The following is a 26,632-nucleotide window of genomic DNA, read 5'->3' as shown; positions in this document are numbered from 1 at the left end:
ATCCACACAAAAAGAGGATTCTAATATCAAGGAAGAAATGGAACAGTTGAGAAGTTTGAATGGGCAGTTGAACTGGTTGTGCACTCAGACTAGGCCTGACACTAGTTATAATGCCTTGGAGCTGAGTACCATGATGAAACATGCTACAGTTGAGCAAGTTCTGAGAGCAAATAAAACACTTCTTAAAAAAAATTAAATTCTGAGAGATGTGTGCTCAAGTTTCCAACCTTGGGTGATCCAGAAGATGTGAGGTTGGTTATTTTTAGTGATGCTTCACATGCCAATCTTCCAGATGGGTACTCTAGCACAGCAGGGTTTATCAAATTCTTGGTGGGAAAGAACAATAAATGTTGCCCACTGGCTTGGGAGGCCAAGAAAATAAAAAGGGTGGTGAAAAGCACCTTAGCTGCTGAAACGCTAGCCTCAGTAGAGGCATTAGATATGGGGCTTTACTTGTCCAATATATTGACAAATATTATATAAGGGGCAACGTGGGAAATGTTTGCCCATAGAATGTTATGTTGATAACTGGTCTCTGGAACAATGTTCATTCCATGAAAAGTGTCACGGAAAAAAGACTATGAATAGACCTAACCAGCATAAAAGAGATGCTAGAAAAAAAAGAGATCTCTAAGATAAAATAGGTTGACACAAGTCACTAACTATCAGACTTTTTTACAAAAATAAGTGCCCGCTCCCAATAAAAAAAATATTAAATGTGTTGGAAGAGAGGTGTCTTATAATGATGCAAGGAAAAAATTGTTTTTGTTTCGTGTGTGTGTAAGTGTAACAGGTGATGGGCATTAATTATCCCATCTAAATGGAATAAAAAGGTACAGCTGGAACACTGTGTGGAAGCTACTAGGAAGTTAGTAGCACTGAGGTGTTGTCTTGGAAATAAACCAGCTTTAACCAAGAGACCAGCCCGGATTAATTCTTCCACCAAAACCTCTTGTTGTGAGTAACAGGGAGCAGCAGAAGCTGACAGGAGGCACAACCCATGAAACGGTGTACAGGCACAAGCTGAGCCTCTTTGACCTGCCAGAAGAGCAGGGCTTCTGAAGGCTTAAGTCACATCAGGTGATGGCTAACATCTACTGCTTTACGAATATACATGTGAACACATGAATTGGGAGCAGGAATGGACCACTTGGTCCCTCAAGCCTCCTCGCCATTTAATAAGATCATGGCTGATCTGATTGTAACTTCAACTGCACATTCCCACCTACCCCCAATAACTTTTCACCTCTTGGCTTTTCAAGAATTTATCTACCTCTGCCTTAAAAATATTCAAAGACTCTGAATGAGACAACTGCAATAATTTCATATTTGTTGATATTAAACCTGCTTCATTAGCTTTAGAATAGACAAATGTATTTGAGAGCTCTTTCTAAGCATGATGGGATATGTAGCCAGTACTGTGGGAAGATTGCCAAGACTACATGTTGTAAAATGTAATGACCTTCTAAGGCTGAGTAAACAAATGTTAGGGTGATAAGAGAAGAGACAGGGGTTGCTGTTAGACTCTAGGCACTAACAGCCTCCCAGGGCTAAAGAGTGGGATAACAGGGAAAATCTGTGAACTTGAAGTATCCAACTCATTAATAGGTTTTTAGTGATATATGCATTAAAATATTGAAGGTTGTATCAGGTTGTATAGTGAACTGTGATATCTAAAAGCTATTAATTGTTTACAAAGCCTTTTAATCGGAGAAAGGGACCCTGAAGCCCAACCAGGATTCATCTCTCTCAGCACATGCTTGAATTAAAATCTTTATTTGCTTGAAGAATCACAGACTCAGACTGGTTAATATATTGTTTTTACCAAAACACTCTGCTTTCACCACCTTTTGAGGGAGAGTTCCAAAGACTCCCAACTCTCAGAAAAAAATTCTCCTCATCTCTGTCTTAAATAGGCGACCCTACATTTTTAAACAGTGACACCAAGTTCTAGAAGATGATTTGCTGTCTGCTGAACTGGGTGATAATGGGTTAACAAAAACTGTCAAAGTGACCACTGTCTACAACCTTTCTTTGTCTCTGGATCCTTCCAGGACTCTGTAGGAGACATATCCAGGAATTCCCAGTTGACGGTGCGCAAGTGACAAAGGCAGATGGGCAATTTGCCAGAGCTGCCAATTATGTCAATTTGCCCTAAGTGACATCTGTCAGTGTGAGTGGGCACTTGGCTTGTGTCTCTGATTGGCTTCCCACAGGTACAGGGTATCATCAACTGCACGTACGTGGTTATTCATGCACTCCCAGATCTAGCAGGAGTACCAGCAAACCACAAAGGGTTCTACTCCATCAATGTCCATCGGGTGTGTGCAACCACAAAACAATACTTTTGTAGCTGTGCACAAGGTTCCTGAGGAGACATCATGATCCTGCAGCAGTCCAAACATCCTGACACCTTAGGACTTGGAAATAGACTTAAACTGCCGCCAGGAGACAAGAGATACTCTTCATAACTGTCTGCTCATCCCCTCAAAACGTCCAACCAATGAACCCCTGGATGGTACAAAGAAACCAAATGGCCACCGGATGTGCCCATTGAGCAAGTGATCGACATGCTCAACATGCGCTTCATTTTAGTTTCTTGGACAGATCTGGAGATGGCCTTTGGTACACAGCACCCAGGGTCTCTAGAAAGGTCATGATGTGAACAACATTGTGTTTTAGTGAGACTGGAAGTTGCAGGAGGAACAAGGCATAGAGCACACATTCTATGCAGAATAATAAAATGAGGAGGAGGAGGAGAAGGGAAACAAGGAAGACGAGGAGGAGGAACAATATGACCCCAGTGTAGCACCAGCCGCTCAGATTGCTGCCCAGGATATCAAAGATTCCCTTATTAATGCAAGGTTCAGTCAATTACATCACATTCAAAATGGAGTGGCAGTAGCAAACTTGAATAAGGTTCTTCATCCATTTGAGGAAGAATAGAATTAAAACTTTTTAGATGCTATAAACACAAATGTTGTTTATAGAAGAAGTCAAAGGAAATATAATGTGTGCCAGGTCTCTTTCTCTTTGCTGTCCCAAACTGACAAAAAGTTATCCAAGCACTCAATGCACATCCTCTCAGTGGCCCCCATCCATTCACATCTTGATCATTCACCTTCGATCATCAAGCAACTGAAAAGATGACTTGCCACACAGGAATTGGCAACACGGGAAAACGGTGCCAAGTGATAAAAATGATCAGATTCTACTAAAGAATGGAAACTTCACAAAGTAATATTTTCTCATACACCCATAGAACCATAGAAAGTTTGCAGCACAGGAAGAGGCCACTTGGCCTATAGTCTCTGCGCTGGCTGAGAAATGAGACACCCAGCTTAATCCCACTTTCCAGCATTTAGTCTGCAGCCCTGCAGGTTACAGCACTTGGGGTGCATATCCAGACACCATGGGTATGCACTTTCTTATTTATAAAGTTTTACTCTTCCTTTCCTGAGCACTCCTATGTAGTGCAACTTCTGTGTCTTCAGGAGAGGTAGAAGCAGGCTGCTGGAAGCTCTGCTCTGTTGCTGAGAAGCTTTTGGCTTATGGCCCCTGTCTTTTGGAGCTTGTGATGGCCCTACTTTAGACTGCTCTGCCTTCGCCTGTGCAGGGGAAGACTCCGCCATTAGGAGACAGCATGTTAGGAGAGAGCAGGCAAGAGATGAATAGTGGAGTCCCCACTTCCCTATCCTTTTACATTATCATCCCTCTGGTGGGCCACCATACTTCACTGTCATCATTGTGGTGGTGGACAAATTTGTGCAGATCAGTGAAATACTGAAAGGCCAAGGCTAAGGTACTTGTCATCCTATGAAAGTGTGTAGGAAGCAGGTTCAATATTCAAAAGAGAACTGGATAAATATTTGAAGGGAAAACAGTTAGAGGGCCATGTGGAAAGAGCAAGAGAGTGCAATAATTGGATAGCTCTCAAAGAACTGGCACAGGCACGATAGGGCAAATGGCCTTTTTTTTGTGTTATTCAAGGAACCAGATAACCAGAGAGCCTGCATGGCCAAGGTCAAGGTGTTGATGGATTCATTTGATTGCTCCAGCTGATGTTCCATGCAGTTGGCCACTCTATTCATGCAAGAAGACATCATTATAATGCCTTGCAATTGTGGTTAGTGTATTTGGAAGGCCTGTCAGTACATCACATATTGCTGCTGCTCATTGACAACTGTATAGCATCTCTGCCCAGTTGATCAGATCTTGGAATCGGTGGTACCTTCTGATGAGGACTTTCCACTGATGTCCCCGTCACTACCATTTTCTCTTGCTTACTTGGGAAGTGGGAACCACTTGGTGAGATGGTGGTGTAGTGGTAATGGCACTGGACTAGTAATCCAAAGACCCAGGCTACTGCTCTGGGAACCTGGGTTCAAATCCCACCATGACAGCTGGTGGAATTTGAATTCAGTTAAGAAATCTAGAATATAAAGCTAGTCTCAGTAATAGTGACCATGAAACTATCATCAATCATTGTAAAAACTTATCTGGTTCATTAATAGGAAGGAAATCTGCCATCTTACCTGGCCTGGCTGACATGTGACTCCAGACCCACAGTAATGTGGTTGACTCTTAACTCTGAAATTACCAGCTGAAGGGCAATTAGGGATAGGTAATGAATGCTGGTCTTGCCAGCCATGAAAGAATTAAAAAAACGGTGCTTTCAAGGACCTAAACCTCTCCGCCTCTCTTTCTTCTTTTAAGATGCTCCTTAAAAACTAACTCTTTGGCCATCTGTCCTTATACTTCCAAAAATGACTCAGCATCAATTTTTTTCTTTATAACGCTCCTGCGAAGTAAAAGTTGCATTAAAACCGTAATATAAATACATATTGATGTTAGCTATGTCTATATCTGTGAATGAGTGTTCAAAACAATGCCATCAACTGGTAATACCTTGGTACTGCAAGACACCAATAATTGGTGTGAAGTATGGGTAAAGCTGGGATTTTTGATTTTGTACTATAACTTGCCTCACATTTCACTAACTCAATTGATCTCCATACTTTTAATTTTATGAATAAGGTGTGATGAAAGTTAAATGCTATTGTTCATGTTTAATTTTAAAGTCGCAGTTTCCCTTGGTATTTCTCCTAGTGGGAACAGGGATTCCTCAGGTAAACATGGAACTGCAGATCCCTGATAGAGAATTAAACCTCAAAGTGAAAAACTTTTGTGAGACTAGGTTCTTGGCTAAACAGGAGTCATCGGTATACAGAAGTCATCATGATCTCAGTAATAAAATTGATTTAGATAGTTAATTAAAAAAATATTTAGTTTATCCAGTTGATGCGCATAATTTCAATAAGTAACTATAAGGCAACGAACAGTTATCAAATGTTAATAAAATTAAACATATTGTTTAAATGATCCACTGGTGATATCGTTTAAATAAACAATGCAAAAATTCCCTGCACTTAACATGACTTCAGACTTGGTTCTTGATAAACTCTTTTAATTTTGAAATCCAAAGAGTGAAAGTCGATTTCAAACTTAAATAATTTGTAAATTGAATGAATTATTCAGCTGCTGTCATCTTTTCTTGGAATATTGTTGTCAGGCAAAATTGTAGGTAAAATATATTGATGAAAGTGGCCTTTTTTTTTGACAGCTTAGAGTCGTGTGATGCTTTCAATTAAAGGAGCACTTTTGTGATGTTGAACTGCTCTGCGAGACAACAGCCTACTAAGTAAGGATGATGAGCAATGAAATGCGACCATGATTTCTCACATGATGAATTCATGGTCTCGGCATAGGCATTCTAGGCCATCTGCACAGGCTGACACAATGGCTAGTTACTGTGCAAAGTGGATAATTGACTTGAAACAACACTCGGGTGGCAATGATGCATGTCAAATAGAGGTATAGTACCGGGCTAAAGGATTTTTAAAAAGTGCAAATTTTGATTTCAGGTTGCAAGGCAGAATACAGATTCTGCAACTTAGTGTATCACATTGATATTATTGGCACAATACAGCATTATCAAGTTTTGAACCTTTCCAGTTCTGATGGAGGATCTGCATCCATTTCAGTTGAAGAACATGCAATGCATTTCCAGCATTATCAGTTTTTATTTCAGATTTCCAGTTGTTTTAATAATGTTTAAAAATTCACAAAAAGACTACACTTGAATAGATACATCCGTTTAATGTTAAGATTCTATATGAGTTTGTGTAATCAATGAGAATAATGGAAGACTGTTCAAAGAAATGGTGCTATCTCCAAAACTTCTGCACTGTCATATTAATTTTAACATACAGATATCAAACTTCATTAGATTTGAACTTATTAAAATTAAGCAATAAAACTTGCCGTTAAACATTATATGTAATTTATAGAACAAAATGAGATTTTTTAACCTCGTTTTAATTCCCACTCAGCAGGTACAGTGCACCTTGTACTATAATGTGTAATTTTTGTAAAGGATTCTGTATAAATTTTTCTCTTCAAGCTCTGAACGGCGACACTAGAGATTCCCATGTATGAGTGGGTGGCCTGGTTCCTGTCAAACCTCTGAAACAGTGTCTGAGCAGATACATACAGCTGGCCTCGAAGTCTTTAATGGACAACTAGTTGCCATACCCTTGCTTCTGTTACATTAAAAATATATTGTTAATAGCCAAACAGGCTCTGGTATAACATCTTGTAATGAAAAATGATTGGAGTAGGCAGGAATGTGGAGTTGAGGTTAAAATTAGATCAATCATTATCTTATTGAATGGCGGAGCAGGCTCGAGGGGCCGAGTGGCCTACTTCTGCTATTAATTTGTATGTTCGTATTTGAACACCTTTTATGGACTTTTCCACAAAGAATTGTTGTCATGAAGCAATACAGACGTTTTAGTTTTCAAAGCACAAAAACAGGGTGTTTGCACAAATTTGCTTTTACATTCCACCCCATTATCTTGTAAAATATATTGCATAGGCAAAAATCCAAATGCTAATTATTTATTGCTTAATATTCAGGAACAAGAAGCTCTAACTAAATAATCAGGGACTTTCTCATTCTTTTAGTGAACAAGGTGTGGTATCGTGCCCACTTGGTGTACAAATACATGAATTATCTATTGTATACTAATGTCATTTACAGAACAGCATTCTAGTCCTGTGTCAACTTGCTGTGTGACAAATCTCATTGTAGAAGTGTTTATCTACAAATCCTGATATACCTGTAGGTGTTAGGAAATTTAATGATCTGTGTCCCTGTGGAGATTGTAACATTTAAGGTACAGCATGTTCCAAAGCTGTTACAGTGGTTCTTGCCTAGTAACAAGGGTGGGACCCACGGTGAGTGTGTTGATAGGTTCCTCAGATCAGTTCAAGGGTCAGTCAATTTTAGCCACTGAGTCAGGAGCAGGTGAAGAAAAAGGTGACTAGCTGAGGTTGTACTGTTAACCCTGGGAGCCATTTGGTAACTGTGCAATTGCGGCTCGGAATCATTTGCTTGTTCTGTGCTGCTGAGAAGCTTTGGGAGCCATTGATAGCTCCGTGCAGCCAATAGTTGGGGCTCAAGAAATCCTACATCACATGGTATGTTCAGAAGCAGCGGCGGGGGGGGGGGGTGGCGGCGGAGAAGAGGCTCCAGGCAGCAGAGATGTTGTGGTGAGCTGTCTGCAGGCAGCCAGGGCTTAGGAGAAATCCTGACAAAAAAAACCCTGGAACGGAGCAGTCCTTAAGGCATACTGAGTCAGAATCCCTTTGAGGGAGTTCCGAGCCTAGATCTTTGAAAGTACAGAATTGGAATCCCTTGTGAAGAAGGCACAGTTTAAAGAATTTGTGTAACTCACAGTAAATACTAACACACCTGGGTGGGTTCTTGAGAAATCTTTTGGTTGTATCAGCTCTGTAGTGTGGTGTATTTGACCACAGTTTGTCTGTTAATTTACATGTACTACAAGTTAATTCTGAATGTTAGAGTATAAGATATATCGTGTAAATTATTTTATCTTTCTAAACTTGTGTCGTAAATTGTTCAAAACCTGTGAAATCTTGTGGCTTTCTTCCAACAGCAGGTGTCTTTAATATCAACCGTTTACTGCTTTAATCAAAACGTTACTGATCCCTAAACAGACCTCCCCCCGACGTTCCAGGGTCTGGCCAAGGATCGTAACATAGGTGATACTGTCATAGGTGTTTGCAATGCTAATGTCGCTGCTGCTGTTTTCACATGTACATGGGCCAGAACTTTACAGCCCAACCGCAGTGTCTTGCCCCCCAGCAGATGCGTGAGCCATTTAAATCTCCATTCAATTCGATGGGACCATCATATCTTTCCAGGCAGGAGGGGCTGTAAAATCCAGGCCCTGTAGGTTAAAATAACCTTTATTCACTCTGCATGCAGTTTGGCCACTGGGTGCTGCTATAGAGCAATTCTTGGTGTTTGGTTAAAAGAACATTATCTCGGTGATCATTTTACCAATTAAATATAGTCAGAGAAAAGGTGCTGCACTATTTCTGGCTATTTCTCTCTGTGCCATGGGAATGAGGGGGCAAGGATGAGAAGAATGTTATTTTAACACTAATGGAACATTTGGCACAATTCCTGGCTCCTCGTGTTCATGCATTTGCCGTCACTGGCTCCATCCAATATCCACTGGATCTTGTGCTGATTATCACATGCCAGAATGCCCATAATCTTTGCTGCTTTTTCCATACTAATAAAGATACAATGAAGCACAGCAGAAAGTAAAGATTTAAAAGGATGTTGCCAGAATTTGGAGGATGCAGCTATCTCTCTTTTCAAGATTAAGAGGGAACCTGACAGATTTTTCAAACTATTGGAGGGGTTTGATATTGTAGATGAGAAGAGAATGAGAGTTCAGAACAATGGGACATCAATACAAGATAACATCCAACAGATCAAATAAATAAGTTAGGAGGAATTTCTTTACACAGAGACCAATAAGAATGTGAAACTCTTCTATGTGGAATGATTGAGGCAGATAGCACTAACACATTGAAGGGGAGACTTGATACACAGATAAGTGAGAAGAGAATAGAGCAATATGGGAGGAGAAAATTTACAGTGGAAAGAGGTTTGGCTCCTATTTCTCATCTGCATGCTGCTCTTTGGTAGCATTATCAGAAAGCACTTGGATTCACATGTACACTCATGTGGACATGTGCACATGACACCCAGCTCTACCTTGCCACCACTTCTAAATTCCTTGGTTGCAATAATCACAATGAAACATAATGAGATAGTAAAACAATACTCTTCTAAACTTGAGTTGAGGCACATTATTATGGCAGAGAAGCAGTTAGGAGGACTTAAATGTTGTATCAAGCAATGTATTATTCCAAAATGTAGCTTAGTCACTTTAAGGTCACAAAGTTAAATCAGTGTTGAGTCAGCAACGCCTCAGGGCATTGCTTGATTGTCAAAGAACTTTGCAGAACAGGATGCTCAGAAGTGCCCAACATTTGAAGGTCATTTTGCAAGTGCAACAAAATACCCGTACGCAGACGTGTCACTTTTAATATATTAAATAACATATTGTCTAGTTGTGCTGTTCATGGTTGAGTTAGATGGTATATTGTTTTATAATAGGGCTACTATATAATGTGCACAATTTAATAATATCAAGGCCACTGATCTACTAAAGAAGTCAAATTTCCCAATTATCTCCTGACATTCTAGGATGTTTAACAGCATCTCTAAGGTCGAATTATACAATTCTGTCCATTTGTCAGTGAAAACTGTAAATTAGTGCCTTTGATTACTATGGAGTAGTTTCCACCTTAGGCACATTCAGTGACTCCAGTGCAAATTATGCATGTTTTGAAAAGCTTTCCCCCCTCACCCTCACGAGTTTCCACTCAAATTCATTTGCATGTGGCCAAATGCAATACCTGCCCTGGCTCAGTGCAAACAGGCAGCGTTTTAAGTTGCAATTTATTTTAAAAAGAAATTTAAAAAAAAAATATATATCATTTCATATATTTAAGAGCAGCAAGCAGGTAAAAGTTTGATTAATACAGCTGAAAATGGATCTACCACAAAAAATAAGTATTTTATGTCTGTGTTGATTCACTTTAAACTGCTGATAATGTCTTTAAAATAGCAATTTCAATTTATAATGGGGCACATCATTCTTCTGTAATCATTTATTTAACTGGAATTTTTAATCATACTCATATTTAATAAATTCACAAGCATTGTTTTAATATTTTATTAAACTCTTCAGAGATTTTTTGGTTCTGAAAAAATGTGAAATTCAATACAAAAAGATTAAAAACCCATGCCCACATAAAAACTCTACTGAATGCTTAATAGAAATTGACCATTAAGTTTTAACATTTGAAAACAATACAATGAGCCAGTTTTCTCTTATCCAACCAAAGCCTCCATCCTAATATGTGCAGAGACACGGAGCTAAATTGGCCTTTGAAATCACTAAAAGCATGCAATAATTAACAGACCAATTACTGTTTCCAATTCTAAGAAGTTTAACTTCCTTACTGGGAGCAGTTTGGCACATGGTGTGCATAACCCTCTAAAATATACACAAAATATAAACCGTGAAAAGGTTCATTTATATAAGATTCAACGAGACACTGTGTAATAAGAAATATTTTACCTAATGTGTTATCATTCTTTAGTTCATGCACTATTATGTTTTAAGATATGCATATTGCAATTTAACCATTTATTTTTTTCATGCAAAAGAAGAAGTATTATGAACTAAGAATCAGGGATTCGCAATAAATGTTGGCCTATCCACATCCCTTGAATGAATAAATAAATAAACCTCTAATTTTTAAGCATTATAAAACTCAAACTCATTGCCTGTTCCATTTTTCATTACCAAATAGTTTTCCCATTAAACGTTGCCAAATAGTCTTCCTCTAATATGCTAAACAATTAAGTTGCCCATATAAAATACATTAATAGGCATTTATTAAGTCATAGAGCTGCAGCTCAGCCGTCAGTTTAGATCAGGTATTAGATAACTATCTTATACATGAAGCATGAATTATGCTATACATGAAGCTTTAGAATAAGAAAGGATGAATTTGCATTTTAAGAAACAAAGGTCAACAAAACTTAACTTTTGGAAGAAAACACATTTACAAATAGTCTGAGCTACTCTGGAGATATGCAACAGAAATAAAGCAAATGTGGGTAAAGAAGAGTAGGTCAGTTTAGCACAATTAATATATTTCAACATGTCTGGGTATGTTCAGAAGAGTTAGCAATATTGCAATTTAAATAAAATTTATACACAGCTGTGATGTGTACTTAAGTTTTAAATCTGTTTATAAAGAATATATTTGTTATATACAGTACGAAAGGAAATCTACCAAAGATGTGTAAAATAGCTTAAGTACGTGTAGTATCTTATATACAAGTGACAGAATCTCTGACAAAACTGACACAAAGTTCGTTGGTAGAGCAAAATGAAAGATAATACAACAAAGAATCAGAATCTGAACAAGTGTTTAAAAACTAGGGCAACCATAATTAAAGACCTCTTAAATAGAAGCTATGCATCATTTTAATGCTGTCAGATTGAAAATCTCTTTCCCTGGCCTTTTTGGATATCCATTTACTATGCACATCCTCTGGCTGTTAGAAGAGGCAAGTGATCTGCTTCTATATCTCTACCAATTTTAATAAATACAGCTATGGTGTAGTTACTAAATTCGTAATCCAAAGGCCTGAGCTAATAATTCAGGAGACTAGGAGTTCAAATCTCAACATGAGAATTGATTTTATCTTAAATTGGAAATTGACAACTATTGAATTGTTATTCCTATCAGAACAAAATCTGCTGTCTGTCCCATTTGGACTATATGCAACTCCAGTTCCTCAACGCATGGTTGACTCTTAACTGCTCTCTGCTGTGGCCTAGTAAGCCACTCAGTTGTACTAGAGATGAGCAATAAATACTGGCCTTGTTAGTGATTCCCCCAACCCAACAATGAATAATAATTTTAAATCTGTCAACAGGCATTGCAAGATATCCCAGGGTATCCACTGATTTCCTCTCCCTTCTCATGGGGTAGTGCTTACCACTTTCCCTCAAATGAACCAGTCAAGATCAACTGCTGCGTGGAGAACTTCAGACACACAAACACATATTTGTTCACTGCATGGTAAAGCGTGCTGGTATGCCAACCAACTGCAACAGTAGGTTGGCTCTTATTTCTCTCTGCATCTTATATCGAGTTACATATCACATTTAGTCACAGAAGGAGTCACAGAAGGATGAAGGCTGTGTCCACCTCCAAACCAAGAAATCCTCCCCATTTATTCTCTGAGTCTCTGTACGAATCCGGGACTCATTTGCTTCAAGAAACTGAACGGCCCTCTGCCAGGTCTTCTTCAGCTTTTTCCTGATGCAAAAAAGGTTTAAAAAGTAAAAGTTTTATAAGTTTAAAATTAAAATTTACTTTTGTTGTGTCAAAAGAAACACGTTAAAAACAATGAGATATGTGTCTCAGATAAATTTTTTTGAGGCAAAATAGACACGGAATTGTAAGGCTTGGCATACTCTGTGTTCTTACACACCTTTTTTTTCTCTTTTGGGTAGTGTCAGGTTATCACCTGGGTATTTTTATGGCTGACAAGATGATGGAAATGCAGATTCAGTGGTCAACTTATCTCAAAGTGAGAGAGAAATTCTTGTACACAAACATGGAATTTAGAGCATGATTTTCCAACTGAAAGTAGTGGAAAGGAAGGGGCAGAGAAGGTTGGTTATATATACCAACAGGTTTTTACTTTCTTGGTCAGTATCACTGCCACAGTCGTAGCAAAGGTAGCTTTTTACCTACTGCAAATAAAGTGAACAGCACAGTAATTAACATTCTATTGTTTTCTAGTACTGCTTGACAAAAATAAAACATTTGTAGCATGGAAAGTCTGTTTGCAATATTAGCATAAACTAAATTATCACTCACTACCAAAAAGGATACTTAATTTTTGGATGGTAGCATGAATAGTTGCAATAATATTTTGATTTTGGTGCAGAAATAGTGCTACATTGCTGATGAGGTTAATCAGCAGGAAGCTGTGAAAAATAAGACCCAGGTGATGGTTAGTCGATTTAAATATTGTAAGGAAGGTTAAAATAATAAAAAGTTTCTACGAAAAAACAGTACAAGTTTGATCTGCATAGTACAGATATCTATTTGTCCATCTGTGGGAGTTTGGAAAGAAAGGTACACGAACAGTTATACAGAATTCTTTCTTGTAACTTAATAAACACACCTGTCCTCAGGTTGAATCAGTGTGTCACGGACATGGGGAACAGGTACATAAGGAATGAGCTCTAAATCATTTTCCCAGTCTTGATTGTGAGCACGAACAACACCTGTTTTAAAAATAAAATTAAAATAAATCAAATTTTATTTGAGAATCCAAAAATCTGATACACATAATCATAAAACAAAGAGCCCAATTAAACCTATTCTGCTTTATTAGCTGAAATACACAATTTGTTCCTTTGGCACTGACTATTTGATGAAATACGGTCCTATGATTGTTAATTAACCTTGAATACTGACAAAAATTGTGATTTTGTAGGTGAAACTCTCAACAGTGTGTGCCAGCAAGGTATTCAACTCTTCTGGAATCAATGGCAAGTTGAATCATATCCTTACCTATGTTCATATTAGCCTGCTTTGAGGAGGGATGCTTTAGATGATAAAAAGAAGTGGGAACCAGAGCCAATTCTCCCCCCATCCTAACTTAGAAGCATTGGCTCAGAAGTTCTGAGGAGCAGCGATCACTGTCAAGATTGCCATTCTGCTCCACTTTACTTACCTTAGACTGGAATACATTTCTTGCCCAGACTTCCAACCCAGGCCTGCTGAGATACATGCAACATAGCATCTCCTGGAATCCCTTCAGCGCAGTGCAACAGCGTCAGCGAAGTGAAGCATTCCCCCTTTTTAGCTGCCTTAAACCAGTGAAGTTTAAAGGTCCCAGCCACTTTGACACTAGAGAAAGTAAGTGTGTAAGGTAAGTGGATGAGGGATTAGGGTGGGTCAGTGATGGAGGATGTCAGGGCTGGGGGTAATGGCGGGGGGGGGGGGGGGGGGGGGGGGGGGGGGGGGGGGTTGGTCAGGAGTGGGGGGAGTTGGGTGTTTGGGGGTGAAGTGGCCAGTCAGGAGATTGGGGTGAGCACTGTCCGGGATGGGTGAACATTGCTGTGGGTTTTGGGGTGCTTTGAACTGGAGGTGATTTACTTGGTGTTTCACTGGCTTTATACCTGTTTTGAAAGGCTCTAAGGGCTGTAACTTCCAAGCTCCAATGTGTCATATTGGGGAATACCCCAAAGATTTGCTGGGAACCCCACCCCTGAGTTCCCAGGTAAGGTTTGCATGATGGCAATTGCCTGGTAAGCGCAAACTTCCCAAGAGCAATTGCCCTGCACTAGGAACCATCTGAAAGTGCAATTTAAATTGCAAACATCGGATGATTCCAACCGTTTTACATCAGTAGTTGCCCAGAAAACGTCAGAAGAATTAAAAACTATTCTAACTCCTGGGTAACTACTCTACTGATCCACATCAGCACCCCCCAGAACCCCCATCCACCCCTCCACCAACAGGACTTCCCCACCGCCCGACCCCGAGGGGACACCCCCACCCCTACCCCTGACTGCACCCCACAGGTCACCCCTCCCACGGTACTCCTCCCACCCCCAAGGAACTATACCCTCCTGACATTAACTCTCCAGCACACGGGATTCCCCCACCCCCAACCAGGCTTGCCTCTCTCTCCACCTCCAATCCACTGCCCCCCGATGCCATCAGAGCCAATTCTCACCCCCACCCTCCAAAGCCTGACCTGACTCCCACCCCACCCCACCCTGACAGCCCAGCCCCCAAGGCCCAACCCCACAATGTCCTTCCTCCCAAGCCCCGATATTGACCTCCCCCCAGGGACCTGACACCCACTGCCCCTCTCCCCAGGACCTGATCCAACACCTGCCCCCACCTCCTCCCAGGCCTGACCCGACCCAACACCCCCTGCCCCACCCCACATCTCACCCTCCCACTCCAAGGTCTGACCTGACGCAACCCCCCAAGGCCCAATCTGCACCTCCTCAATCCTACACACTTACCTTCTCCCATGCTTGTCAAAGACCTTTAAGCCTAGCCGGATGTTTAAACTTACCTGGTTTACAGCAGCTAGTGCTGTAAAAAGAGGGCATGGCTTCCTAACCTGCAACTGAACTGCCCTCGATGCTGGGCCCCAGGAATGCAATGCACTGCCCAAATCTTGCCCAGCCTGAGTCCGAAGATTGGGTGAGATAGAATTGCTTGGATTTCAAGCTAAGAATTTTCCAAGAGTGGCAATCCGACTCAATTGCCACTCCATCGGAAGTTACAGCCCTAAGTAAATCCATGCAAAAACCAGGGTAAGTATAGGGCAAACAACCAAAGTCTGTGTGGTTCTAGTCAATCACAGAGCAATCCAGGCAGGGTAAAAACCCAAAATCGGAAGTTTAACTTCCCTTGTAAGTACTCGGGACATGCTTCCATCAGGACTTCCTTTGGGTTCCATGTGTAATTTTTGGGGTACATCCAGCCTCCAGCTTTCCAGAGGCCGGAAGATCTGGGCCATTGATTACAAGTGTGGTGACTCTATTGGTGCTTGGGTGAGATCAGGTACCTCTCAATAACCTGATATTAAACCTGGGATTTTCCGACATGTATGATTGATTAGATGAATTCATGGAATTGACAAAGAATTTTCCAAACTGCTTTCAAAACAGATCAGAAATATCATTTGATTTGAATGCTCAGTTTTACAACTACATTGGGACTAGCTTAATTTGCCAGCCACTATTGAGAAGAAAGAAACTGTTTTCTAGCTGCCTTAACTCTATATATTAACACAGAACTGTGACATTATTACTGTAAGAGGCGACAGATTTTAAGTGAGAAACAGAAAGCATGAGAAAAAGAACATTGGGGCATGTGTGCCAGTCACAAAATGAACACCACCTGATAAGTTATATTTATCTGATCACTCAGGAGACATAAGCAATGACTCAAACCTAAACATTCTCAATTTTAGCAACGTCATACAGATTTTTTAAAAAATCATACAGTACCTATGATTTTGTTCACCATTTCGTACACAGCTTGTTGTTGTTCTTTCATTTTCTTCAATTGGTACTTCAGAAGTATCAACATAATCCACAAAAGGCTTAAAACTTTATAAAAACACAGAAAAGCTCATAAGCTCACAAATTATTTTTTCTGGCTCTTTTGTAATAAATTGATTAAGCAGTTATATGTTCTACAATAGGAATGATCTTTAAAGATCCAGCTCTGGCTTTCTGTGTCTACTTCTTCTCAGCTCCATTGTCCATACTGCAGCTTCCAGCTGTCCTGTCTCTACTCTCCAGAACACTTTCCCTAAATCCTTCCACTTTGTTCCTTCTCCTGTAAAAATCTCTGAAAAACCTTTTTTAACCACGCTTTTGGTTATCATATCCTACTTTTCTACTGCTTGGGATTACAGGTGTTATTTATATGTATATTGTTGCATCAGTCCTTACATTAGAATGTAAGGTTTCAGAGTTTCACAAAGAACTTTATATGCAATAGTTAATCTATGGTTAATATAAACAACAGTGGTTAAAATCATTAGGACTTACATACCTACAAGACATTCATCTGGAAGTAGGTTTTGAGGAAGCTTTTAATGGAGGAGGGATTTAGGGAAGGAATTATAGAGCTAGGAAAAGTGAAGGCTGCGATACGGATAGTGACAGCTGAGTACTGTGGCGCAGTGGTTATGTTACTGGCCTGATAATTGAGGGACCAAGATTAACAACCCAAAGAACACGAGTCCCAATCCCAACCGTTTGAGAATTTGAAATCAATTTAAACAAACTCTGCAAGTAAAAGGCTGGACTGTTGTAAAAACCTAACTGGTTCAGTAATGTCCTTTTAGCAAGAAAACCTGCCATCCTTACCTGACGTATATGTAATTGTTGGGATCAATGTTACATATTAATGCTGTGGTCCACTGGCAGTAGTAGAGTACTAGGGTTTACTTTTCTGTTCAGCCAGTGAGTGGGCTACAGGTTTGCCTTGTTTAAACCACAAATGAAACTTATTTAATCCATGTAAAACACCAAGCAACATCAATAGGATTAAAAGAACAAACTTGCATTTGTTTAGTGGTTTTCAAAACTTCAGGATGGGACCATCACCACCTGGAAGTTCCCTTCCAAGCCACTCACCATCCTGACTTGGAAATATATCACCATTCCTTCGCTGTTGCTGGGTCAAAATCCTGGAACATCCTCCCTAACAGCACTGTGGGTGTATCTACACCACAAGGACTGCAGCAATTCAAGAAGACAGCTCACCACCACCTTCTCAAGGGCAATTAGGAATGGGCAATGAATGTTGGCCTAGCCAGTGATGCCCACATTCGATGAATGAATAAAAAAAAACTTCAGGATGTTCCGAAAGTGCTTCGCAGTTAATAAATTGTTTTATATAATTAAACTGTTCATTTTTAGACAAATACAGCAGCCAATGTGTATAAGTAAAATATCACAAACAGCAACAAGTTGTTTTTGGTTTTTGTCAGCCTAGATTGTGTGTTCAAATCCTGGAGTCGAACAATCCCACATCTTCTGACTCAAAGCCAGGAATATCACCATTAAGTCAAGCTGACACTTTAGAGGTGAAAGTTATGTGAAAGCAGACCAGGGAAAATGGAAGAGGCTAAAGGTAGAATAAGAATTGTGAAAAATAATAAGAGAATTTTGGCGTACAACTTATACAAAAGCGAAAAGCACTTTTGGTGATGATTTATGGAGCCTAGATACTGTCCATTTGGTAGCCCCAGGTGTGCAAAACCATACTAATTATTGAGATTACCTGCTCCTTTATATAACAAACTCAGAAGTAGATTTATTACTACAAGTAGTGATTTCATGATATACATTTTGCCACAATAATCAAATTATAGAGGTGAGGTGGTTTGTTAAAATTATAGTTTTGTTGCAATGAACAACAGAATATGATCAGTGTTTTTCATTCCATGCATTAAGATAGTTGGAAAGATATTGTTAACATTAAAAAATTTGAGTAAGAAGTAATAAAGATGAAGTAACCTTCTGAAAATAACAAATGCATTAAGGTACATCACATTTTCCCACATATTATATCCATAATGCAACAAACATGAGATTTGGATTAGAGCGATTCTTGCTAGTTCCTCGTTAGAAGTAAGCATGAGTGGTCCTCTTATCTTGCATCGTGAACTTTTTGAGATGATTATTTTTGCTAAGATTGTTGCCAAATCTGTCACTGTTCTTGGCCTGAGACTACCACTACTGTAAGGCTGATCATTTTAAAATCTAAAATATTATGTTACATCTACACAGATTAATACTTCCAATGACTTACCCAAGATAAAGATTAATGTTCTGTGAAGAATATTAAAAACTGCATTACGGAGGCGACAATACAAATTCATTTGTGGGCGCGTAGATTCAAGACAAGTCACTTGATCCACTGAAGTCACCTCTGCTTCAGAATCTTTACCAACTAGCCTATAACAAGATATGCAAGATATGACAATTACGTGAACTTTCTTCAAGAACATGGCTGCAATTGTCACTAAGTTTTTAAATCAATTATATATAAGATAAGGTGTTTCAAGTCAATTATTGAAATTTGACAGTGATAATCTTTATTAAGGATAACTACCAAATGTGTTGTGGTACTTTGCTCGAGAGGACCTATAATTGCAAGGCCATTAATTATGAGGCCATCGCAAGTCAACTGATTGTTTTTACCATACATCAAGTAGCTTAGGCATAATTTTAACCAGAAGCTTCTGCAACGTACCATTTAGAGAACATATATAATAGAAACAATTTTCTATAGTTGTTGATATTTTTGTCCATTTTAAGTTCAAACAGTTATGAGAATTCTTGGTCAAAATAACCAACCATGTGGTCCCAGCCATTGTTTTGATAGTTCTTATGGAGGAAAGTTAATATTGAAAACCTTTAATATGACACATGGCTTGACTTCTTCCATGAAGCTGTAATTTTTCTGTATGCTGTTTCCAATTAAGGAACAGTGATTCAAAAACAAAGTCTCATGACAGTACAAAGCAGATGGGATTTTCTTTGATAAAGACAAAAGGGAAAATTTATAGCACCTAATTTTTGTTGTCTTGTTACCTCATCAACCAAAGCTGCTTTTGATCCCACCAATAGAAGGGGAAGGCTCACTGATTTCTCGTCCTATGAGAAAGCATTTCAGTTGAAAACAGCACCTTCCATGAAGGGAGGGCCTCAAACTGACAACTTGTTGCGTGCCAAATCCCAAGTTCAAAGCCACATCTTACCACTTCACTGATTAATATTGCTGAACCCAAAGCAGCTTAATTTTTCAAAAAATGAATGACTAAGAAAAAAGAAAATGAGCTAACTTCTTATCATCAATCCATCTAAATTTACAAAGTGGATTACAGTTTATTGAGAGGAGTACTGCATTAATGTTACTTGTTCAAACATTATCTTTTTACAAAAACGTTTGAACTCTATTAATATAACACTTAAATGCTGAAACAGTTGAACATTTTGCCAATTGTGAACTTTCCTGAGTTTGCCAAAATGGATTTAAATTTGAACTCTTGACATCCAGGAAAGACATTTTAATTGCATTTTCTTGTTCTTAATTTGTACATACATTCTAACAGTGAAATATAAGTCCTTCTAAGACACAGTCATATGGCCATTGCAGAAGTTTACTTATTCATTTTGGTGAAATTTGCATAGGAAACAAGTGCAGTTTTCAAAAAATTTCTTTCAAAAGAAATAAAGGAGGAGATAAAAATACTATTTCAAATCTGGTCAAAAAGTAATTGAAATTTGAACTGTATTCCCAATTCATCATTTTGTATGTTTAAAATTTTTTAAAAAAAGATATGGGGAAAAAAGTGGTAGAATCCCATGCACAATTACAAAAAATTATGTTCCTTTTTATGCATTCAAATACTTCAAGAATTAGTTCCAGCTAAAATATGGGAAAACACACAACTCACCTAATCCCTAGGTCCCGGGTACTCTGAATGATCCACACTAGTGCCTCATCAAATTTTTCTAAATTCGAAACATCAGAAATCTGGGAATGCAATTTAATATAAATGAGTAAGCAATAACAAATGGAGACTTTAAAAAAATGTTTCAGCCACTCTGCTAGATGATCCTGTAAAAATTCTTTTTTGTCACAGTCAAAATGGTACAGGTCATTTAAGAGGAATTTCAGGGTGCATTTACGAGATTTATGAATTCAAACCTAAATTTAACGTTGAACCACAGATAGTTTGAGGATAAGATTTTCCTGCTAATCCAGTTACTGAGCCTTGGAATTTCAGCGACAAAAATCAACATTTAATAAAAATGAAGGAAAGTAGTAGAAAGTGGTCTCTTACGAAAGGTGCTAGTGGCACTATCAGCATATTAAAATCATGCAGAAACGTTGCTTGATAACAAACTAGTTTCCAAAGTCACCAATCAAGTGTTTACATCAGCTTTTACACAGGATATACAGAGCTATCAGTGCTTCTAACTTTCAACATGCAGGTCATTCACAATTACCAGTAATTGTGTCTGATTCATTAAATAAGGCTGCTGAAAAGATCCATTATTAGATCGCTCCAAGTGCAGAATTTAGCAAAGTCTAGTAAACTTACATTGAGATTGCCATTGGTTGCACACAACCCATCTTTCAGAAAGAAGCATGGCCAGCACATTTCTTAAGGGTAACAGAAAATTAGTTAGTGAAAGGATTTAATGCCCTGAATGTTCAGGCCTATAACCTAGGGGTAAAAATGTTTATGTTTCTTTCTTCATGTGAGTCAAGAGCTCATATTACGAAATTGTGCACTCCCGGGTCACAATTTTTCATACATTATAGTTAACAAACAGAAAATTATGGCCTTTGGGTGTGCTATTTTATGAAACACGCTCCTAGCACCCAGCAAGGAATAGCAAATCTAAATTTTTACCCCTCAATACCAGGAATATTAGACAAATGGAATAGAGAAGATGTAAAAACAAATATCATAGTCAAATTTTCCAGCTCCAAACTGAAGGTAATCTTGTAAACATGGTTGTAACATTTTGCTGGAAACAACACACGGCAATATAATCAATTTGTTTTTCATACTTATTCTTTGGTTTCTGCTGATGTACAATGTCAATTAAATCAATCCAGTGATAAGAGATAACTCAGTGCAAGAGTTTGCTTCTTCTCTCCTGAGGCCAAAGACTAATTCTGATTTATGTTTGCAGCTTTTAATGACCAATGGTTATTGTTAAATATAGTGGTGTTACTTATGTGCTGACTTGAAAAAAACATAATTAATTTTTATAGTGATTAGTTTAAAAGAGCAATTGTGATCATTTTCATTGCATACTCCAACAATAGTTTGCTACATTATTCTAATGTCATTTCCCTTTCCTCTAAACTGACATTCATTAAATAATGAAATTATTATGCACAATACCAGTATAAAACAACAGTAGCATATTTGTATGAGTCTCTTTTGTCCACTATTTTAAAAGACTATTAACTCATTCAAAGTTAAATGGGTCAATGTCAGCATTAACATGTAGGAAAACAAATCTCTGATAAACGCTTTGACATTTATATGGCAATATTACACATCTGAATTTCACCCATATCTTCTTTATTAATTTCTATGGTCATGTTTTATAGCCCAAAACTCCCCATCCTCTGAGCCGCAATTAAACTTTAACTGATTGTATTCAGCTTGAAAAATACTTTCAGGTTAAAATGCATTACTTACTGCTAAGTGATGCTTTACATCAATGACTGGTATACATTTGCTCTTCAGTGGATATTCAGATCCACATTCAAATTCACCTAGAAGTTCAAAAATTAAACATTTCGTTTTAAATACAAATCATCCATTTAATAACTAAAATGTGTATTTCTAAGGGAGAGTCAAATATCCAAAATTAACTGACACTTTAATGAGAAGCATAAATCCATCTAAATGCAATTTATTAGTTCATTCTGGCATGGACTGCCGCTATTTTAAAATCAGTCCAAGAAAGAATTACTTATTCAGTTAAGCAGCACAAAGGGAAAGTAACAAGTTATATTTTAACAGTATACCGCATTGCTGTAGTTGGAATGTAACTTGGTAAATGCTAATGGATTGACGTGAAGAACACATTATGTTTGGCCTTTGCCAACCACAAAACCCCTTGACTGGGTGAAAAACATAAAGATAAACATCATTCAGAAGGAGAATTACCTGGAAAAACTCAGCAGGTCTGGCAGCATCAGCGGAGAAGAAAAGAGTTGACGTTTCGAGTCCTCATGACCCTTCGACAGAACTTGAGTTCGAGTCCAAGAAAGATTTGAAATATAAGCTGGTTTAAGGTGTGTGTGTGGGGGGCGGAGAGATAGAGAGACAGAGAGGTGGAGGGGGGGGGGTGTGGTTGTAAGGACAAACAAGCAGTGATAGAAGCAGATCATCAAAAGATGTCAACGACAATAGTACAATAGAACACATAGGTGTTAGAGTTAAAGTTGGTGATATTATCTAAACGAATGTGCTAATTAAGAATGGATGGTAGGGCACTCAAGGTATAGCTCTAGTGGGGTTTTTTTTATATATTATATAATGGAAATAGGTGGGAAAAGGAAAATCTTTATAATTTATTGGAAAAAAAAGGGAAGGGGGAAACAAAGGGGGTGGGGATGGGGGAGGGAGCTCACGACCTAAAGTTGTTGAATTCAATATTCAGTCCGGAAGGCTGTAAAGTCCCTAGTCGGAAGATGAGGTGTTGTTCCTCCAGTTTGCGTTGGGCTTCACTGGAACAATGCAGCAAGCCAAGGACAGACATGTGGGCAAGAGAGCAGGGTGGAGTGTTAAAATGGCAAGCGACAGGGAGGTTTGGGTCATTCTTGCGGACAGACCGCAGGTGTTCTGCAAAGCGGTCGCTTTTTGTTTTTATCATTCAGAAGGATTTGGATTAATGAAGCAGATAAGCTAAGGATTTCAGTATAAACATAAATATATGAACATATGAATTCGGAGCCACAGTAGGCTGGACAAATAAAAATCAATAAGATCGAGGCTGATCTAATTTTAACCTCAACTCCACATTCCTGCCTACTCCTGATAAACTTTCACCACCCTTTACTTATCAAGAATCTATCTGTCTCTGCCTTAAAGGTATTCAAAGACTCTACCTCAGCCACCTATTGAGCAAGAGAATTCCAAAGGCTCACAAACCTCGGAGACAACGAAAAGTTTCCTCATCTCTGTCTTAAATGGGCAACCCCCTTATTTTAAAGTGACCCCTAGTTCTAGATTCTCCCACAAGAGGAAACGTTCTTTCCACATCCAACTTGTCAAGGCCCCTCAGGATCTTATAGTTTCAATCAAGTCATCTCTTATTCTTCTAAACTCTAGCGGATACAAGCTAGTCTGTCCAACTTTTCCTCGTTGAACAATCTGCCCATTTCAGGTATTAGCCTAGCAAACCCTCTTTGAACCGCTTCCAATGCAATAACATCTTTCCTTAAATAAGGTGATCAATATGGAACACAACACTCCAGATGTAGCCTCACCAATGCCCTGTATAACTGAAGCATAACCCCCCCCCACTCTTGTATTCAATTCCCTTTGCAATAAACAATAACATTCTATTAGCTTCGCTAATTAATTGTTGCACCTGCATACTAACCTTTTGTGATTCATGCACCAGGGCACCCAGATCCCTCTGCATCAGAGCTCTGCGATCTCTCACCATTTAGATAATATGCGTCTTTTTTATTCGTCCTGCCAAAATGGATAACCTCACATTTTCCCACATTATACTCCATTTGCCAGATCTTTGCCCACTAACCTAACCTACCTACATCCTTTTGTAGCTTCCTTATGTCCTCTTCACAACTTACTTTCCTACCTGTCTTTGTATTATCAACGAACTTAGCAATCACACTATTGGTCCCTTCATCCAAATCGTTTATATAAATTGTAAAAAATTCAGGCCCCAGCACTGATCCCTGTGGCACACCACTCGTCACATTCCGCCAACCAGAAAATGACCCATTTATACCTACACTCTGTTTCCTGTCAGTTAATCAATATTCTATCCATGACAGTGTACACCCTACACAATGAGCTTTCATTTTCCACAATAACCTTTGATGTGGTACCTTCTCAAATGCTTTCTGGAAACCTAAGTACAGTACCTCCACTGGTTCCCTTTAATCCACAGCACATGATTAGTTAAACATGATTTCCTTTCACAAAACTATGTTGATTCTGCTTGATTAGCTTGAAGTGATCTATGTTCCCTGCTATAATGTATTTAGTGATAGCTTCTAACATTTTCCCTATGACAGATGTTAAGCTAACTGGCCTATAGTTTCCTGCTTTCCGTCTCCATCCTTTTTTGGAAAAAGGAGTTATATTAGCTATTTTCCAATCTAATGGAACCTTCTCCAAATCTAGTGAATTTTGGAAAATTAAACCCAACACAACAACTATCTTACCAGCCACTTCTTTTAAGACCCTAGGACGGAATCCATCAGGACCCGGGGACTTGTCAACCCGCAGTTCCAGCAATTTGCTAAGTACCAATTCCCGGTGATTGTAACCTTCTGGATTTCCTCTCTCCCTTCCAGTTCCTGATACAGCTATTTCTGGGATGTTACTTGTATCCTCTAAAGTGAAGACCGATGTAAAATACCTGGTCAATTCATCTGCCATCTCCTTATTTTCCATTATTAATTCCCCAGACTCATTTTCCATAGGACCAACACTCAGTTTGTTAACTCTTTTCTTTTTTAAATAGCTATAAAAACTCTTACTATCTGTCTTTATATTTCTAGCTAGCTTTCTCTCGGACTCTCTGTGTTGATCTTTCTATCATTCTTTGCTGTACTTTATATTTTGTCCAACCTTCTACCCATCCTTGTGCAATTATACGCTTTTTCTTTAAGTTTGATACTATCATTAACTTTGTTCAGTTAACCATGGATGATGGATCCTCCCCTTGGAATTTTTCTTTCTTGTTGAAATGTATCTATTCTGTATATTCTGAAATTTCCCCTTAAATGTCTGCCACTGCATTCCCATTGACCTATACCTTAACTAAACTGCCAGTTCACTTTCACTAGCTCTGCTTTCCTGCCCTCATAATTGCCCTTATTTAAGCTTAAAATATTAGACTTAGACCCACTCTTCTCTCTCTCAAATTGAATGTAAATTTCAATCATTTTATGATCACCTTTACCTAGGGCCACCTTCAGTCTGAGATCATTATTTAATCCAACCTCATTTCACAATACCAGGTCTAGTACAGCCTGCTCAGCTCCAAAACATGCTGATCTAAGAAATTATCCATAAAACCCTCTATGAATTTGTCAGCTACACTACCTTGACCCACCTAATTTTTCTATATGTAGATTAAAATCCCCCATGATAATCGTTGTGCCTTTCTGACACGCTCCCGCTGTTTCTTCCTTGATACCCTGTCCTACCATATGATTGCTGTTAGGGGCCTGTACATCACTCCCCAAGTGAATTCTTGCCTTTATCATTCCTCATCTCTACCGAAGCCACTTCTATATCCTGGTTTCCTGAACTTAGGTCATCCCTCTCTATATTGTGCTGTCATCTTTAATAAACAGACCCATCCCTCCACCTTTTCCTAGCTTCCTGTCCTTTCTAAACGTCATGTACCCTTCAATATTCAGGTCCCAATTTATGCCATTCTGCAGCCATGTCTCTATTAAGGCTATTAGATTGTACTTATTTATCTCTATTTGACTATCAGTTCATCTGTTCTGTTTCGAACGCTACAGGCATTCAGATACAGAACCTTAAGTTTTGTCCTTTTATTATTTTTGTAACCTCTAGCCCTATCTGTTGATTTGCTCTTGGATTTGCACACTCTGTCCCTTCCTGTCAGTCTATCATTTCCCATATTAATATCTTCCTCTTACCTTGTCTCTACTCTTTGATATACCACATCTTCCCACTTTTGATCTCTTGCCCCCACTCTTTAGTTTAAAACCCTCTCTACTTCCCTACTTATGCGGTTTGCAAGAACACTGGTCCCAGAATGGTTCAGGTGTAGACCATCTCAATGGTACAGCCCCCACTTTCCCCAGTACTGGTGCCAATGCCCCACGAACTGGAACCTACTTTTCCCTCACCAGTCTTTGAACCACACATTCATTCCTCTAATCTTATTTCCACTATGCCAATTTGCACATGGCTCAGGTAATAATCCAGAGATTATTACCTTTGAGATTCTGCTTAATTTGATGCCTAGCTCATCATATTGACTGCGTAGGACTTCTTTCCTTGTCCTGTCTATGTCATTGGTACTTACATGTACCATGACCACTGGATCCTTCCCCTCCCACTGCAAGTTCCTCTCCAGCCCTGAACAGGTATCACGAATCCTGGCACTAGGCAGGCAACACAGCCTTCTGCACTCTTGCTCTTTGCTGCAAAGAATATTGTCAATCCCCGTCACCATACTTTCACCTAGTGTTTTGCTCTCCTGCTTGAACAGCTTCTTGTACCATGGTGCCATGGCAAATCACTCAGTTTCTTCAG

The 26,632-nt window shown here is 38.9% G+C and overlaps 1 protein-coding gene and 1 long non-coding RNA gene across 2 annotated transcripts in view; one reads left to right on the top strand and one right to left on the bottom strand.

Moving 5' to 3' along the window:
- LOC121282130 overlaps window positions 1–26,632 on the top strand; it is an 82,134-nt gene that overhangs the window by 42,115 nt on the left and 13,387 nt on the right. The window lies entirely within an intron of this gene.
- Window positions 10,171–26,632, bottom strand: part of LOC121282129 (LEM domain-containing protein 2-like) — a 31,126-nt gene continuing 14,664 nt past the window's right edge. Inside the window, exons 4-9 of the mRNA XM_041195623.1 lie at window positions 21,827–21,903; window positions 20,057–20,136; window positions 18,406–18,551; window positions 16,086–16,187; window positions 13,229–13,331; window positions 10,171–12,351 (exon numbers count right to left, since the gene is read on the bottom strand). Coding sequence (XP_041051557.1) covers window positions 12,198–12,351; window positions 13,229–13,331; window positions 16,086–16,187; window positions 18,406–18,551; window positions 20,057–20,136; window positions 21,827–21,903 — 662 coding nt within the window. The 3' untranslated portion in view covers window positions 10,171–12,197. The remainder of the gene's footprint in view (window positions 12,352–13,228; window positions 13,332–16,085; window positions 16,188–18,405; window positions 18,552–20,056; window positions 20,137–21,826; window positions 21,904–26,632) is intronic.

This window comes from Carcharodon carcharias, chromosome 9 (assembly GCF_017639515.1).
Source record: "Carcharodon carcharias isolate sCarCar2 chromosome 9, sCarCar2.pri, whole genome shotgun sequence".
In the NCBI taxonomy this organism is placed as follows: Eukaryota; Metazoa; Chordata; class Chondrichthyes; order Lamniformes; family Lamnidae; genus Carcharodon; species Carcharodon carcharias.
This window is presented reverse-complemented; position numbering and strand designations above follow the sequence as displayed.